The sequence below is a fragment of the Chlamydotis macqueenii genome, chromosome 24 (genome assembly GCF_036417535.1).
Source record: "Chlamydotis macqueenii isolate bChlMac1 chromosome 24, bChlMac1.mat, whole genome shotgun sequence".
Classification (NCBI taxonomy): domain Eukaryota; kingdom Metazoa; phylum Chordata; class Aves; order Otidiformes; family Otididae; genus Chlamydotis; species Chlamydotis macqueenii.
The window spans coordinates 4,024,241-4,040,752 of NC_141579.1; the positions used below are offsets into that span (position 1 = coordinate 4,024,241).

The 16,512-nt window shown below is 57.7% G+C and overlaps 1 protein-coding gene across 1 annotated transcript in view; it reads right to left on the reverse strand.

Annotated features, from left to right (window-relative positions):
• Window positions 1-225: 225 nt before the first annotated feature.
• The window catches only part of TECTA (tectorin alpha), a 31,675-nt gene continuing 15,388 nt past the window's right edge, over window positions 226-16,512 (reverse strand). Inside the window, exons 11-27 of the mRNA XM_086766020.1 lie at window positions 15,879-16,449; window positions 14,726-15,318; window positions 13,649-14,222; window positions 11,885-12,495; window positions 11,002-11,563; window positions 9,503-9,702; window positions 6,860-7,243; window positions 5,927-6,213; window positions 5,555-5,835; window positions 5,335-5,445; window positions 4,815-5,017; window positions 3,957-4,120; window positions 3,521-3,769; window positions 2,831-2,993; window positions 2,439-2,526; window positions 1,651-1,767; window positions 226-1,172 (exon numbers count right to left, since the gene is read on the reverse strand). Coding sequence (XP_086622146.1) covers window positions 1,072-1,172; window positions 1,651-1,767; window positions 2,439-2,526; window positions 2,831-2,993; window positions 3,521-3,769; window positions 3,957-4,120; window positions 4,815-5,017; window positions 5,335-5,445; window positions 5,555-5,835; window positions 5,927-6,213; window positions 6,860-7,243; window positions 9,503-9,702; window positions 11,002-11,563; window positions 11,885-12,495; window positions 13,649-14,222; window positions 14,726-15,318; window positions 15,879-16,449 — 5,259 coding nt within the window. The 3' untranslated portion in view covers window positions 226-1,071. The remainder of the gene's footprint in view (window positions 1,173-1,650; window positions 1,768-2,438; window positions 2,527-2,830; window positions 2,994-3,520; window positions 3,770-3,956; window positions 4,121-4,814; window positions 5,018-5,334; window positions 5,446-5,554; window positions 5,836-5,926; window positions 6,214-6,859; window positions 7,244-9,502; window positions 9,703-11,001; window positions 11,564-11,884; window positions 12,496-13,648; window positions 14,223-14,725; window positions 15,319-15,878; window positions 16,450-16,512) is intronic.

Below are 16,512 nucleotides of genomic sequence, written 5' to 3' on the forward strand. Positions count from 1 at the left end.
ACCCCCTCTCCCCATCCCTCCCAGTGACCTTCTCAGGACCCAGCATCCTCCCGGCCCCACCTGCCTTGCTCCGTCCTCGCCACCATTGGACAAAACCACAGGGCTTACGAAGGATTACAACACTTTTTATTCCCATGCAGCCATTTCACAGAATACAAACACAAGACAGGACACCAACACAGACAGCACCCCCCCCCCCATCAGCACCCCAAGGCCGCTCTCGACTCTCCCGCTGGGCACCCTGACGATGCCCTGCGCCCAATGACCCCAACCCTGCGCTCGCCCTCAAAAAACTCTGCCACGGCAAGCCACACAAACAGGAGGGAATTTCATTGCTCATTTCTCTGACTCCTGCTCTTGCCCACAGAAAGCACCTCTTTCCAAACACTGGGACTGGCTTCTCGCCACCGCAGCACACCTACAGGCTCCCCAGACCCCAAGGGACAAGCTTGGCCTTTGGCCACACACCTCAACACCGCCTCTGCTCCGGAGAGCCACGAGATGACACATTCCTGAGGTGTCACGACGTCCAACGACGCGTTGCTCCAGCCTGCAACCTGTGCCGCGACACCTACCTCTGGCTGAGTCCATCCACTCGCAAGAGATCGACGGCAGCTCCCGAGGACCGAGGAGACCCTCAGCTGTCCCTGTGAGGGGACAGCACATGCTCCAGCCTGTCTCATGCTACAGACAGAGGCATGGGCCACCTACAGTGCATGCTACAAGGGAAAGCCTGGGAAAAAGCTGCAAAAAATACCCCTCAAGTCCCACATCAATGATGGAAAGCTGTAAAAAAAAAAAAGAAAAAAAAAAACAAACAAACCAAACAAACCCCAAGTCCCACATTGATGCCAGCAGACATGCAGCTCTGCCTCGCTGTCACGGCGCCTGCCACACACCAACTCCACGCCTGGGTCTGTATCCGATCTCTCTCCCGGTCAAGTCCCTCTCTTGTCTCCACGCAGCGGGATGGGTCGGTGGCAGCCTGGCCACTGTGGGGGTGCTGTCTCCTACCCTACAAAGACTCAGGCTGGCATGAGAACAGTACTTGGCTGGGTGGCAAAGCCACACCTACGAGGTCAGGTCCTGCAGAGCTGCACGCAGCCACAGCCACAGCTGGGCCACCACTAGAAGGGTCGCTTGGGCACGGTGCTCCCCTGAAGAGCTGGAGGCTGCCAACATAACAAGAAGATCCATGTGAGCTGAAGTCCCAGTGCTTCCCTTTCCATTAACACCGTGGGTGCCCCACAAACTGCACTGGTCCCATTCCTGCCCGACTGCTCCATCTCATCACCAGCCCCCCCTCCCACAAGCGTCTTTGTTGGCCTCCAAACTCTACCCATGGCCTCTGCTCTACCCTGCCACTGCCCCACACTGCACTATACGCCATCACCACCCTTGCAGCTGACTGCCTCCCAACGTCCTCCATCATTGGCCTCGCAGCCCTCAGGCACCTCGCTGCCAGACACCTCTGTCCCCTGGGAACTGCATCAACCCAGCTCCCCGCCCTCCGCCTCCCTCCCATCTGCACCACATCTCACATTGCAGCCACCTTCCCCACGCCGCTCACCCCTGTGGCCCCTCAGCTTGGGTGCAGAGGCCCCCAGGTACGCTCAGCCCGACTCCTCCCATGCCCCCCCCGGTACTTGCCTCTGCAGCTTTTGCCATCCCCTTGCAGCGTTCCTGTCACGCAGCTGCACAGGGGCCCATCCGCCCGGCTCGTGCAGATCTGTTCACAGCCTCCGTTGTCCTCACACCAGTCCGATCCTGGGCACAAAGAGCAAAGGAAAACCCCTGAATAAGGCTCCCAGACCCCAGGCCCCTAGTCGTTGGCTGTCTAGGACCCGTGGTCCCACACTCCCTGCTACAACAACAGGGCCCACGAGTACACCTTCACAGCACACACAGCTCTGGGGCAGCGCCAGGAGCCAGTCAGGCTCCTGTCACCCACTGTGACCCCAAAGCAGAACCTAGTCTGATGCTTACCACCCTTCAGGGGCCTTTCAAAAAGACCGAGGAGCACCCACAGCACAGAGCCACATGGCCAGAAACGCAGCACCCCACACCATCACAGGCTCCTGCTGCCTGCCCTGCCGTTGTACCCTCTCCTGAATGACCACCCACAAGCCTCTAGGAAGGCACATCCCCAAGCAAGGTGGACCCCCGATGCAGCCCACACCTTCACTCATACAGCTGGCACCCTTGCACCCCCCACCCTCACCTCCCTGCAGCAAAAGTATGGCGAGCACTCTCTTGCACTCAGCCCAATTCCTGCTCAAAGGTAGGGCCTCTCCCCGCAGGATCCACACACACATGCTCCGTCACCCCAGTGCCCCAGGATCAGGCCACACCTGGGCACTGGCCCATGACACGCCAGTGGGATCAACCTGGATGGCAGAGAAACCCCCGCAGCTTTCGTCAGGGTCACACACACTTACGCTTCCTCCTAATAGGCCCCACAGAGATGATCTGCTCCTTGGACTCCTCAGCGAACGCACTGGCCATCCTCGTGTGCTGAGGGCAGTTCTACATAGAGATAAACACCACCTCCATCACTCTCAGCTCCTTCCCGGGCCCCGTCTGTGCCTCTCTGGCCAGCCCAGCTCCCAAAGGGACCCCTGACTCCATCCCCCTGTGACCAGGCTTGGAGACTGCAGGTCCCCAGGTGACCTGCCTGCAGCAGGGCTCTCCTCCCGGCACCTAGACAAACAGGTGACCTTCCCAGCCTCACCCCCAACTGCCTCTCCAATGCTGGGTCAACTGGGCTCTCCCTGCTCTGCCCAAGCCCTGCAACGTGAGTGACCCGTCCCTCGGCACTTGCCCCACTTACTATTTTGCAGGAGTATTTCTCTGAATCGCAGAGCGAGACCGCACAGTGGAGGTGAACTTCATCATAATCCCCAATGAACTTGAAGACAGTGACATGGAAGCGACATGTCAACGACACTCCATTCTCCTCTATGCCAATGGTGTTGTCCTTCATGTTTTGGCACCTGCACAAAGCGCCGATACTCACTCTGGCACTCTCGCAACTGGGACCCTCCCTCAAAAGACATTGCTCGCCTCTGTCGCCGTGAGACCCCATGGCAGCATGCTTAGATCCCGCCATGCCCATCTCCTCTGGACAAGTACATCACGCCCTGCCTCCCTAGCATGACCTCTCTTTGTCACTTCCAACTTCACTCTACTCCCACTTCCCAAGATGCCTCCACCACAATCCACATCCTCCCAACTCCTACAACCACCCTGATACTCACGGAATCAGTGACGGAAGGAAGGTCGCTTCTCTCCACAGCCAGGACTCCATCACACATGGGGCCTCCAGCAACCTTTACACTAAGCAAACTGCGCTAACAACACAAGCTGCCCTGTTCCCCACTCTTTCCAGATCTTGGTCAACCGTCCCCCTGACCAAAATGTCCAGTGCTCCAGCTGACATTGCCCCTCTTCGAGTGCCCTCCCTTGACAGACAATAAAAACCAACAGGGCATGCTGGGTCTCCTGGCCTGTGGTCGCTCACCCGCCCTCGATGATGAAGTAGCGCAGCTTGTCGTTGCTGTCCCGCGAGGGGGTCGCGTAGCACTTATTCAGCATCAGGATCAGGTGGTTGGAATCGGCCCCAACGACAAAGACCCCCACGTAGAGCACGTCCCGGGTGGTGAGCACCACCTCGCCCTGCCGGTAGGGGTGCTTGTAGGATGAATTCTTGTACAGGGCCATCTTGGTGGTGAAGCTCCCTTCCTGCGTCGGCACCGTCAGGTTAATCACGCTAATGATGATGACAAAAAAAAAAAACAACCAACAAAACCACTGGCTCAGACAGAGCAAAAGATACAAACCCCCAAATCAGCACCTCGCTTCGGACCCTCGGCACCTCTCTTTCCACCCACGTGCTCCCATGTCCTTGCTACGGAAAGGCTGGAGGAGAGGCCACACGGCTCGCCCCCAGCTCCTACCTAAGCATCGGCCGCACGACCGAATCCAGGGAGATCTTGATGTCCAGCTCATAGGCACAAGAGAACTCCACATTGATGGTCCGATCCCGTGTGATGATGTTGCCTGTGTTGTTCGCGCTCTCAATCCACACGGTGTTCTTGTACACTATATGTGTGCTGTTGGACTGCAGGAGGAACACAGGGTATCGCTTGAGACTGGCTTCCCCTGCTCCTAACAAATGCCTCGGCCCCTAAACGAGTCGTGCAACACTGAGTGCCCTGCTGCCCCTCCGCCACCTCTGGCCAAAAACGGTGCAGTGCAGCAGGGCTAGGAACCACTGGGCAGCCTCCTTACTCTACAAGACCTGCCTCTGTTTTCCTGAACTCCTATCCCATTAAAGCACCCTCTGAGCACCCTCGAGCCAGGCCATCACTGCTGTGGGGGTGGACTGCCCAGCTGGCACAAAGCCATGCTGCCCTGACGCCCCCATACTGACAAATTCATCAAATACAGAATGGCTCAGAATACACGGACTGCTCTCCTCAGCCTCCCACCTATTCCTCCGCCTCCTCCTGCATCCCCTGGACTGGGACGCCAGTCAGCAGAGCAACCATGATCCTCTGCCAAAAGACCTTGTGTGCTACAAAGCCTGTCTGCAACCTACTGCCCGACCACAAGCCACCCCAATCGACAGTAGAGGTACATGCGCAACCCCAGGTGCCAGCGGACTCTCGAGCCCCTTTCACTCCGTCAAGTCTTCTTCTGAAGGCACGCTCTCCCTGCCTCCTCTGCCCTCAAGTTGGTACAAATGAGAAGACACCTGAGATGAACCACCTGGCCTTCGCTCCCAGCCCCGCGTACCCCATGGTCCAGCTCACCTGCACCACGTTGCCACAATTGCCCTTGGTGTTGTTGATCTGGAAGGAGATGAAGTCCTCCCCTTCAATGCCAGGGCAGTGGCGGTCGTTGACCCGCACCCCCTCACGCTCAAAGCCCAGCTGGAACAGCTTGCACTTTGAGATGGACACCTCCATTTGGGCAGCTTTGCAGGTCACTTCCGCATCAATGATATCATGAGTGGCTAGAGGAAGATGAGACAGCTTTTCACCACGAACGGCATCACAGGCCCAAGTTGTCAGCCTGCGCAGCCCTTCTCCCTGCTACCAGAAACGGGCTGGGATCATCTCCTGTAGCACACTGTGCCCGTCCAATGTCCCTCCTGCTCAAAGCACTCCCAAGCCAAAGATGCCCACACCGTACGCTCGAGAAAACCTTGCTCCCTGCTCCCATCCTGACCTGCGCACCGTCAGGAAACTCTGTCTGGGCAGAGGGCCCAGCCCTCGGCATATCCCTTCCCCCGCTTAGCGCTGACTCTGCTGCGAGGACCAGAGGACTCACTGTTCCCGTAGGGTGGGGGCTCGATGCAGCCGCACAGCTCCCCGCCGTTGTCCAGCTCACAGCTGCGGTTGGGGCAGTCGGCGCCCACGCAGGGATCTTCCACCACTCCTGCTAAACAACACAAGACAGAGCACAAACGTGATCTTCGTCCTCAGACGGCCAGCCCCTCTTCCACCACTTGCAGTCCCAGCAGGACCCGGAAGGCCCCTAGTTCTCTTACAGCAATTCTCCTTCTCGATCCACTCAGTGCCCAGGATGCCGAAGGTGCGGCAGGCCTCGCCGTAGGCGGCCAGCGAGCCGCACAGCTGGACCTTCTTGTGGTTGTAGCAGCCATCCAGAAAGCAGGACTCGTAAAATGGCAGGGGGTCCAGGAGGCCGTAGCAGGGCTGGAAGAAGCCTTTCATGTCTGTCAGCTTCAGGCAGTAGCTGTCGCTCTGCAGCTCCTGGATCTGGACGTTGTCGCAGGAGGCGGCGTACTGCGAGTACTGCAGCTCGTTGCAGCTGTGGGCACCGGACACATCGCAAGGACTTCCATCACAGCCTGCCCCGCTCCCGCTCCCGCCCGGTGGGGAAGGGCTGTCCGACCGCTCACCTCTTCTGCATGCCATTGGTCTTCCAGCTCTGCGCCAGCACCACGCTGCTGAGCGCTGGCTTCCCCCGCAGCGTCGCGTAGTCGTCCGTCCGGTCGCCGTTGAAGTTGCCGCAGAGGCCACACACCTTGTTCTGCAGCCGCTCTCCGATGGTGATTTTGATGACATTGAAGCCATTGTAGCGGATCTGGATGTCGGGGCTGGAGTCGATGACCAGGAAGCCCTCCTGGCTGAAGATCTTTGTGGAGAGCCCCGTGACAAAGGGGATGCTCACCTGGCTGCCGTTCACCTGGCACGGGAGAGGACACGAGGCTGACATCCCTCCCATCCCCTCTGGCAATGGATGCAACAGCAAGCCAGAATATCCCCGCTGTGAAAACACACCACCTTGTCTTCAGCAGGGGCTGGCAAGTCCTCCTCCTCCTTACGGATGGATTGCTCTGAGTGCACCGCCTCCCTTAAATGCCTGCACGAGGCTGAGCCACAAAGGGAACCTACTCATCTGCAGAGGCTCTAGCTTGGGACTCATGACTCACCAGGAAAGGCCACAGACGATGCCCTTCAGAGTCCAAGCGACACCACAGCGATGGCCAGGCCTCTCTACCCTTCTGCTCAAAAGGTCAGCTTTACCCACCCCACTGAACGGTGGATGGGTATGTGACTACAAACTCCTGGGCTGTGGACAGCCTTGCCTCCTGCCAGTCCTTTTCCCCCAGCCAGCATCCCTCCCCAAAGCCCGGCAGATGACAGCCACATCCCTCACCCGTAGACTTTCCTTGACTGGGACACAAAGCCACCGACAGAGCCGTCCGGGGCCCTCGCAGTGACGATTGCACGGCCCTGTGTACCACTCTCCTTGGCTTGGGAGTCGATCCCCTGCCGCCTGGCCTGTGACCCTGTTCCTGAGGGGGCAGACACCCCTGACAAGACCTTACCTTGACAGTATTCCTGTCGCTGATGAGGATCTGTTCCTCATTGATGTAGAAGTAGACAGGGGAGATGATGGTGAGGTTAGGTGAGGACCACTTGTCAAAGTTGATAATGAGCTGGAAGGAGAAGTCGGGCAGCTTCTGGCAGATAGTGGAGAGGACGAAGGCACAGTTGGCGGGGAAGCGGAGGAAGGCCCCATCGAAGGTGCGGAAGACACCGCCGCCCGCTGCCAGACAGAAGGAGCTCCTGGTGCTGAAGCAGCCACGGATGCCGTTCCGCAGGGCGCACTCCTCGTCCGACTTGCAGTGCCTCGGGTCACACTGGATGAGGTTACGCCGGAAGCAGCGGCATCGGCGGGTACAGTCCCCATTCCAGAAGAGCTGCTTGGGCTGAAAGAGGGACCCGTCACTGGCCGGGAGGGCTGGGGGCCCATGCCCTGCCCTCTGCGGATGCTTGAGCCAAGGTTTATGCCCTTCAGCCACATGGCAAGCAAGAGCGGGCAATGCCGACACAGGAAAAGGTGCAGAGAACACACTGGCAGCTTGCACCTATCTTCCAACATCTCTGCTACCTGCAAGCATGAGGACACCACACGTTTCCACTGCCACTGCAACCTCCTTCGCCTCTTATACACGCACTAAAACCACAGCACACTAAATACCTCCTCGACCCCTTCCTTGCCAACCCGTCTGCTAGGGTCCTCCTGTACTGGCTCCTATGGGTGTGAGGCTCGGCAAAGACACCTTATGCCAGAACAGTTTCACCGACAAGAAAACTCACTAGAATATAAGCAAAGGCAGGACCATAACATGCCAGCTGACCATCTCAGCACCATCTAGCCTGCAGCCGGAGTCGCGCCTTCGCAAAGGGTGGTGCCTGCTAAAGGGGAGCCTGCATTCCCTGGTCCTCAGGCTTCTGACAGCCAGGATCCTTGGGGACAAGACTTAGCTCGAGAGGCGCCCTCTGAGACCCAGGACTGAGCATCTCTGCTGCGTTACAACACACTTGCCCTGGGTGACTCGGCCCCTGGGAACAGCTACCTCTCCACAGCAGAACCAAAAGCGTGACCAATCAAGGTGCCCCAACAGTGGGACAATGCTTGGAGGAGAAGATAGGCAAGGAGGATGTGCCCAAGAAGCTCAGCAAGGAATAAAGGATTATTCTGTGCTTACCTCCACACAAACACAACCAAAGGCAGATCTTTCTCTTACCTAGACAGTGGCATCAGGTGAGCAACTCACCCAGTTCTGTAAAGGGTCTGCCCTTGAAGAACACTTAGAAAGCGTTGTCTTCCTGAGCCAACCAGACCAGCACAGGGAAACTGCCCATGTGCCTCAGCCCACTGTAGAATACAAACACTGAACAACCGGCAAGGTGGCCTTTCAAGATGGTGCTGGCTTTGGGCTGGCTTCGAGCCCCTATTCCTTCCCACTGGCTGAGGACTCTCTGTTTTGTGTTGGTGACCATACAGACGTATCGAGCACACTTCCATTGGGACCCAGCTGTATGTTGCAATGGCTCTACTGTGTGTACATCACTGTCTCACCCTGCTGAACCAAAGTCCTGAGTAACATCCAAGAGCTACAAAGAAGTAAATTTCACGTGAAACAGTAAAGTCGTCTCGTGTCGAACACCTAGAACAACATAGTCACAAAGTTTGGGGCTTTGGATCTCATCAAAGCTGGCCCTCCCTGTCACTACCCTTTCTTCCCCACCCGCTCCAGTTCTTTCCTGTCCCTGTCTGACATCTGAGTCGCCCTCATCTCTAACAACTGCATGATGATTTTGCCAGACAGAAAACCTCATTACGCAACACACTGCAGGACGTCCCTCTCATCTCTACTCTCGGTATCCCTAGAGCCCCATGCTGCCACCGTGTCATCCCTACCGTCACCAATAACCACAATTTCCATTGCCAGCACAGTACTGGGCAGCTTGCCAGTACTTGAGCAATCTTACCGATTCCACCTTTCCACTCCTCTAGGAGATACAATCCCCATGGACCCTCAGGTTGAGGCCCCTCTACGCCAGCCTTCCCCAGATCACAGCTCCAAAAGAGCAGCCATGTGAGACTCTTGGGCTGGAAATGAGACTGGCACAGAAGAGGTGTCCCTGAAGTGTAAGCCACATGACCCGAGTGCATGCCCGTGGTCAGATCAGAGCTGGACCCCAGCCCCAACACAGGAACTCCTTCAGCAGAAGCAATGGCAATCTGCTCTGCAGCTGAAGAGGACTTGAGACCACAGGACAGCTCGGCCCCAGCAAATGTCCCACAGGACACTGCTGGGGCTTCGCTATGGAGCCAGCTTCTCCTCTCTCTCTGCCTATGCTTGATGCACATCTGCCTGCTCCGCTCCTTGTTCCCTGCCCACTCCTGCTTGGTGCAAAACCACCAGACTTCAGAGCAATCCCCAAGCGTGGCCATGGACTGACAGACACGTATGATGCTGGTGAAGGAGAGGGCCTGTCTCTCCAGGCCCTGCGGAGCGCCCTCGATGACTGAAGCTCTGACCCTGGCAAACGGAGCCACTGTGACACTCGGTACTGGCCCGGCCTGATCGCTATCCCCACTCAGCGCAAGAGATGCTGCCCAGAAATGCCAGAGAGAGAGTGGGAGAAAGGCCGAGAGAAGGAGGTGAGCAGCGTACCTCGTAGTATTTGCCGTCAGAGTAGCAACCGCAGTTGTGGGGAAGGATGCAGCTCTTGCCATTGAGGACGTACCCGGGGTCGCACTGGCATCCCTCCACGCAGTAGTGACTGCAGTCACTCTTCAGCCGGATGGCGGCGCATCGGGGCTGGCACAGGGACACGCAGCTCTCATAGTGGCTGTTGGGGGGACAGCTGACAGCTGCAACGTTACCAGAGGACAAAACAGAAAACCATTAGCTCCCCAGACAAAACCACCCTGGCAGCCAGCCACATGTGGGGCTGTGATCTGCACCGCTGGTGTCCCTGGGCAGCTAACTCCCCTGCCAAAGTGGTTAACAGGGAACGTGCTGCCCAGAGAGGGACTCCGAAGCTCCTGGCCACCTGCCAGCAGCCTGGTCCACGCTGAGCAATGCTTCTCCATTACTCACTCTGTCTCTGAGCTCCTGCACACCAGTTTCCCGAGAGCCTGTTTCCTCATGCTCCCTGTTCTCCCGCAAATGAGCCTACTCACTGACACCAGACTAACATCTCCCTCTTGGAGGGATGCCCATGCTGGCCCTGGCCCCTTTCGGGTAGCATACAGAGTCTCCTCCACGCTCTCCGTGTGGGGACGCGTCTCAGGGGATGTGTTTTTGCTGGTCCCTGGGGAGTCTGAAGCTTGTGAGGGCAGCTGCCCGTGCCTGGGCAGGCCGCCTCTCCCTGCACGCCGTCAGGTTCCCAGGGTCCATTTTGGACCTGGCATGCAGGGTGCTGGTTGGTGGCCTCGCTGCTTCTACCCCATGAGAGTGATGCCTTCTGAGCTTGCTTGTTAGAAGGAAGAACAACATAAATTTAATTTTCAGTCTTGTTAGCAGAGACAATTACTTCCCATCTCATTTGCCAGATAGATTGGCTGCCAGAGAGGCTCGCGGCCTCCATCCTCGGGAGTCTAATTGAACATCACACCGTAATCTTATTGACGAGAGCATGCGGCTTCATTAGAGGAAACAGGGACTCCTGGCTTTGAGGCTGCCGACTACAATTCCTGCTTAACAACAGAGGGACAGCTGATGCCTTCTGACCTCGGGGCTTCCCCTCTCCATCCCTGCTCCCGCTATACCATATGCGGTTCGTAACAACTCCAGAAGAACACAGTGCCCCAGACCTGATCCCATACCACCACCCTCCCCGGCAAGCGTGGGCAGGACCGGCTGCCGGGCCGTCCACCTCCCCTCTCCCTAGTCCACGTACAGGTTGGTCCAGCGCGCTTGGCAGTGACTACGTGCACACCGACAGTGCCGCTTTAGCTCACCGCTCCGTCGACTGCCCCCTTCTTCTGCAAGGAAGGAGGAGATCCCCGAAGCCATCCCCAGGCACTGACCGTGGGGACCTGTGATGCATCCACATGGTACTCTGCTACCTCCCTATGGCCTGAGCTCCGGAAAGTTCTACGGCTACAGCAGACAACCCTGGGAAGCCCCTCTAGAGAGGAAGGGCCCGGAGGCAGGGTGGCACTTACAGCACGACGTGAAGTTCCTCCAGCCAGTAATGGCAATGCCCTGTGTTTGGCAAGTGCTAGCATAATTCTGCAGCCAGCTGCAGGCAGTTTGCATGGCTCCCCCGTCAACACAGGTGTCAAAGAGGCAGTTCTTGTAGAAGAAGCCGGGGCTGATCTTGCTGTGGCACTTGGCAAAGACACCGCTTTGGCTCGGGATGAGGCTGCAGAGCTGCTGGGGTTTCCAGAAGCCTTCCACCTTCCCACAGGCGGGGCAGCGGTCACCGCAGCCCACGCGGCAGAACGCATCCCGCTTTGCCCAGCTCTGGACAAAGTCGGCGACGCTGGCAGCCAGTGTGCCGCCCGCAGCTGTCAGGTCATCCTCGGGGTTGCCATTGTAGCGGCCGCAGAGGCCGTAGGTCAGGTTCTGGAAGCTACGTGGGATGGTGACAGAGAGGAAGGTTTTCCAGTCATACACCACCTTCAACCCAAAGTCAGTCTCGACCACGATGTGAAAGCCAAAGGCAAAGATGTTCACTTTGCCCTGGCCCAGCTTCAGGGGCAGGTAGAGACGCTCATCGTTGATCTGCAGGGAATAAAACAAGATGCACCATGAGCAAGGGTGATGACTGGAGCTTCCAGGGGAGCTCACAAAGGAGGGCCACTCAGTGCTCCCAGAGCAAGATCCTCGCTAGCCTCATCTCTACATCCAAAACAAGGCAGCCAAAACAGAAGCCCCCTTCAAAAGCTGCACCTGGTGGCACCTTAGGAATGAGCCTGAGCGTATGCCCTTCTCAACCCTCGGAAAACCTTGTGAGCTGTAAGGCCTCATGCCTAGGGAACTGCTCCGTGGTTTGGGAGCCACAGCAGTGAGAAATAAACCCGGCCCTTGTGGCCCCACACTCACCAGCACGGTATATTTATAGGCACGGTGGATGACGATGTTGTAATTGAAAACCTCCACTTCAACTTGTTTCACCCAGAGGGCCAGAGAGGTGTCCCGATCCTCGTTCTTGGCTGTGACAGTGAACGCCGGGAAAGTGTCCGAGCGCTCCACCCTTGGCCGGGCGATCGTGGTGCACAAGACCAATGCACAGCTGCTCTGGAAGTCAAAGGAGTAGCCGTCAAAAGTCAAGTAGTGTCCGTAGCCGGAGACAATGCAGGAGGCATCAGTGCGGACGTGGCAGTAGTAGAGGCCGTTCTCCTCCAGGCAGTACTCGTCGTCCTTGCAGGAAACATTCTCGCAGTACACGCTGTTGTCAGAGCCGTTGCAGTAGCAGAGAAAGTGGCAGGCGATGTCCATCCAAAAGGTCTGATTGGTGGCCAGCTGGCGCCCCTCGAAGTTGCAGCCGCACTCACCGCGGGGAACGCAGCGGGTGCCGCGGAGGGCGAAGCCCTCATCACACTGGCAGCCCTCTGCGCAGGTGTCTGTGCAGACGGGGCCCGTGGCCAGGGTCTCGCAGGTCTCCACGCAGCTCATACACTCCTCAAAATGGCTGTTCTCCGGGCAGGCGAGAGCTGCGGGGCCAACAAACGTGCAGCGTGAGTTCCTAGCTCCAGCAGCCCTGGGGCAGCACGGAGTGGGGGAACAGGCAAAAGGTGGGAATGGAAGGAGTGGCAACTGATTCAAAGGAAAAAAAGCAAGAGGGGAGACAGTCCCTGCACCTTGCCAGCCACTGGCTCTTTCCATGCCCTTTGCAACCCCTTCTCCTCTTGGCCATCGCTCTCCTCGCATCACAGCCCTGTCCCACTACCTGCCGAGCGCCACCTCCTTCTGCTGTTGTGGAGGGTATGAGGCCAGGGTTTGGTCTTGGGCCACTCCCTGCTTCCCGAACGGACACCTCCCTCAAGCCTCTGTGGTGGAGACAAGGGCTGCTTCTCCACCACTTACTTCCACACAGGAGATTTTTCACATTTGCTTCTGAATTATGAATGTTTTCCCATCAACAGCAACTTTATAGCGACACCTAAAAACAAGCATTATTCAAATTATCCTCTCGTGGTGGCATACAGCACTGTCAGACACCATCTGCATCTCTGGAATGCTCCTACATAGCATTATAAAACTCCTGATGCCTCCTGAAATGCCACCGTGAAATTGTCTCACGGGGTAATCTGTCTGCCGGCACGAGCGCAGCTTAGAAACTACTGTCAGTACGCGGGCTGGCGCTGCCTTGCCCTCGGGCTCAGGAGACATTGCATACCTACCCCAAATCCCCTTTCCCACCGGCCTCCCTCGTGGAGAAAGGTCTACCAGGCATAGCTCCTTTGATGGCAAAGCCGATCTTTGGTTGACCGGTAGGGAAGAGAATAGGAAAACTGCCCAAGATTGCCAGCATTTAGGCACCTGCACCCCTACCCCTTCATATGACTTTGGACACCTTATGCTGCCGTTAGCGCCGTCAGGTTGGGGCCTCCCTCCCAAACAGCCCTTCATCTATTGAGTGTCTTTCATCTTGGCCACAGAGGAGCACTCTGTGGGTTCGGGGTACCCACTAGAGACAAGAGAGGAGGGGGGAAAAAAAGAGAGGCCATACTTTCTGGCATCTCGTAAAAAAAAAGTGCCTCTACCTCTGTACACCCACAAGCTCCTGACAACAAGACTATGCCCAAGGTCAGCGGGGCCTACATCCCCTTCCTCCCTGGTGCTTAAAAACTTTGGTGGACTCACGGCAAAAACCGTGGCTCCTCCACTGGCCGACATCCACCTCGGCGTTCTTGCAGGCGCTGGCGTAGCGTGCCACCGAGTCGCACAGCTCTGACTGGTTGCCCCCACTTTGGCACAGACGGAAAAGGCATGTCCTGTAGTAGGCTGAGACGTTGACCACGCTGTGGCATTCCAGGAAGGAGCTGTTGGTGGGGTCGTTGATGATGCCGCAGTTCGACCGGCTCCTGTAGGACTTGAGCAGCTCTGAGTCGTTGTTGCAGGCCTTGAGGAGGTCCCCACACTCCCCATTGCAGATCTCGTCAAACGTCGTCCAGCTCTCCAGGAAGAGCTCCAGATTGTCCGTGCACTTGCCCTTGGGCAGGCAGAACTCGTCGCTGGCATTGCCATTGAAGAGGCCGCACAGACCCCCGGTGCAGTTGAAATAGGTGGTGGAGAGGCGGATATCCAGAAGGCCCGAATCATAGTAGCCGATAGCCAAGAGGCCCTCCGACTCCATCACGGTGCCATTGTTGCTACGGTATATTTCCAGGCGTCCGGAAGGGTGGAAATAGGGCAGCTCCACGTCGTAACCATTGACCTACAAGTAACAAGCAGATCAAGATGCTTCAGGGAGGGTGAAGCGACTTTGCACAGCTGTTCCTGTCTGCCAGCCGCACAGCACTGAGTATGCTAAACGCTTCCTAACCCAGACCCACCCTCCAAGGCCCTGAGCCTCCTTTGAGTGAGGGCGTACAGCTGTTTCCTTGCTTTTTGCCCCACAGAAACCATTTTTCCACAACAAAAACAAGTTGCGGGAGACAATCGCAATGCCAGGAAAGTCTCCAGAGCTGACTTGGCAAACAACCAGGAATAACAGCGCCGCGACAACAACTTTGCAGTGTACCTACAGGGCCTCCGCACAGCGATGGCCCACGCGGGCTTCCTCCAAGGGCCACCGTGGTGCCTGAGGCCTTGACCCAGGGGAAAGGTCCAGAGCCACAGACCCACAAGCTCTTCTCCAAAGGGACATTGGGTCAAAGCGTGAGCCACCACCTCCTGCCCTGACCCTGGGGTGGGCTGCCCTGATGGTAGCACCTCTACCTTGATCTCTGACAGGCTGGTTCCTCCAATCTTCACCTCTTGGCCGACCACCTGGATCCGCACGACGCGTGGTCCGTTGGGAGCAGATCCGGGCTTCTTTTGGCTGATGTCCACCTCGATGAAGTCTGGTCTCTCTGGGCAGGTTTTGAGCAGCGTGTAGGAGTGCTCCAGTGGATAGGGGAAGGAGACACCATCAAACGTCTGCAGCACCTGGTCCTGCCCCACCAAACACAGGGTCTCCCGCTTTGGATAGCAGCCCCGGTAGCCATTCTCAATGGCACAGACCTCTCCTTCAGGACAGGTGTTGTTAAAGCACCTGGCCTCCCCACCATCCTCACACTGGCACTCCACCGTGCAGTCCGCCGCTGCCCAGAAAGACTCCCCGATGGCGTAGTACCGGCCGTCCACATCGCAGCCGCACTTCTGGACAGGGACGCAGCGGTCTATGCTGAGGACATGGCCCTCGTTGCACTCGCAGCCCTCGATGCACGGGGAGGTGCAGGCCAGCGGGGCCGTGAGGTCCGAACACGTGGCAGGGCAGCTGCTGGTGCACACCGAGTAGTGGCTGAGCTCCGGGCACTGCACGGCCATTGCTGTGGGCGCAGAGGGCAGACAAACAACAAGGGGACCACATTAAGGCATGGTTCGGGGCCGATTACCTCCTTGCCATTGACCCACAACAGAGACAATGCAGAGTGACCCAGGAGTCCCACTTAAAGGTAGAATTGGCCCCTTCATTTCCCCCCAACACCTCTCCAGCCATTCCGCTCATGCAAACAATGGCTTTTCCTAAACAGCCCGAGCCACTGAGCTGTCCACAGCTACCTAATGCTGCAAGCGAGGCTGGTGAGCCGACAAGGGTGCTGCCGGCCAGTTCCTGTTCTGCTCCAGCCTCCATTTCTCATCACGGCAGCCAACTGTCTCCAGAGCGATGCAGAGCTCCTGCCTCGTGCCTGACTTGTGGCGCAAGAGTCTGATGCCATGGAGAGGAGGGACCGAGCGGCTCTCGCGTGACTCCCTCCACCTCGAGGAACTCCCTCCCCTGGATTTCTCTCCCCTCATCCCACACACTGCTGGGCACGTGGGTAGACCCCTGAAATCGCTCCCTTGCTCCAGAGGGGAAGGGTCCTGGCAGGAGCACGCAGACACTTACCGCAGCCTGTCTGGGCACGCCACTCTCCCACCGAGATGCCCAGGGCCTGGCACACAGAGGCGTACGCCTGGATGGCTTGGCACAGGCCAGTGCCGTTATCTCTCGCGCTGCAGAGATCATAGACACAGCTGTGGACAAAGGCAGTGGGGTCCACAACGGTGCCGCACTCCCACAGCGGCCCGCCGCTCTTGTTGATGAATCCACAGTATTCAGAGGTGAAATAGAGAGACTCGGTGGCAGCGTCGCAGAGGCTGCAGTTGTCCAAGCAGCCGGGCGAACATTTCCGCTCGGGGTGCGGCACTTGCCAGCTCTCGCCCAGGTCCGGCACGGATGTGGCCAACCTCCCATCCGAGCGGAGGGTATCGTCCTCGGGGTCTTTATTGTAATTCCCGCACAGACCGCAAGTGGCGTTGACGTATGTGCCCGGAACGGAGACAGAGGCGTAGTGTTGTCCATCGTAGGTCACCAGCAGGCCAAAGTCAGTCTCCAGGGCTGTGGACAAGCCGCTTTGGTAGACTTTTATTGCACCCAGTTCCAGAGAGACAGGCAGGGACACCACCAAGTCATCCACCTGCAGGAGCAACACCAGACAACTGAGCCGGCACATGAAATAGCAGAGTGCTTCTACCAGGAC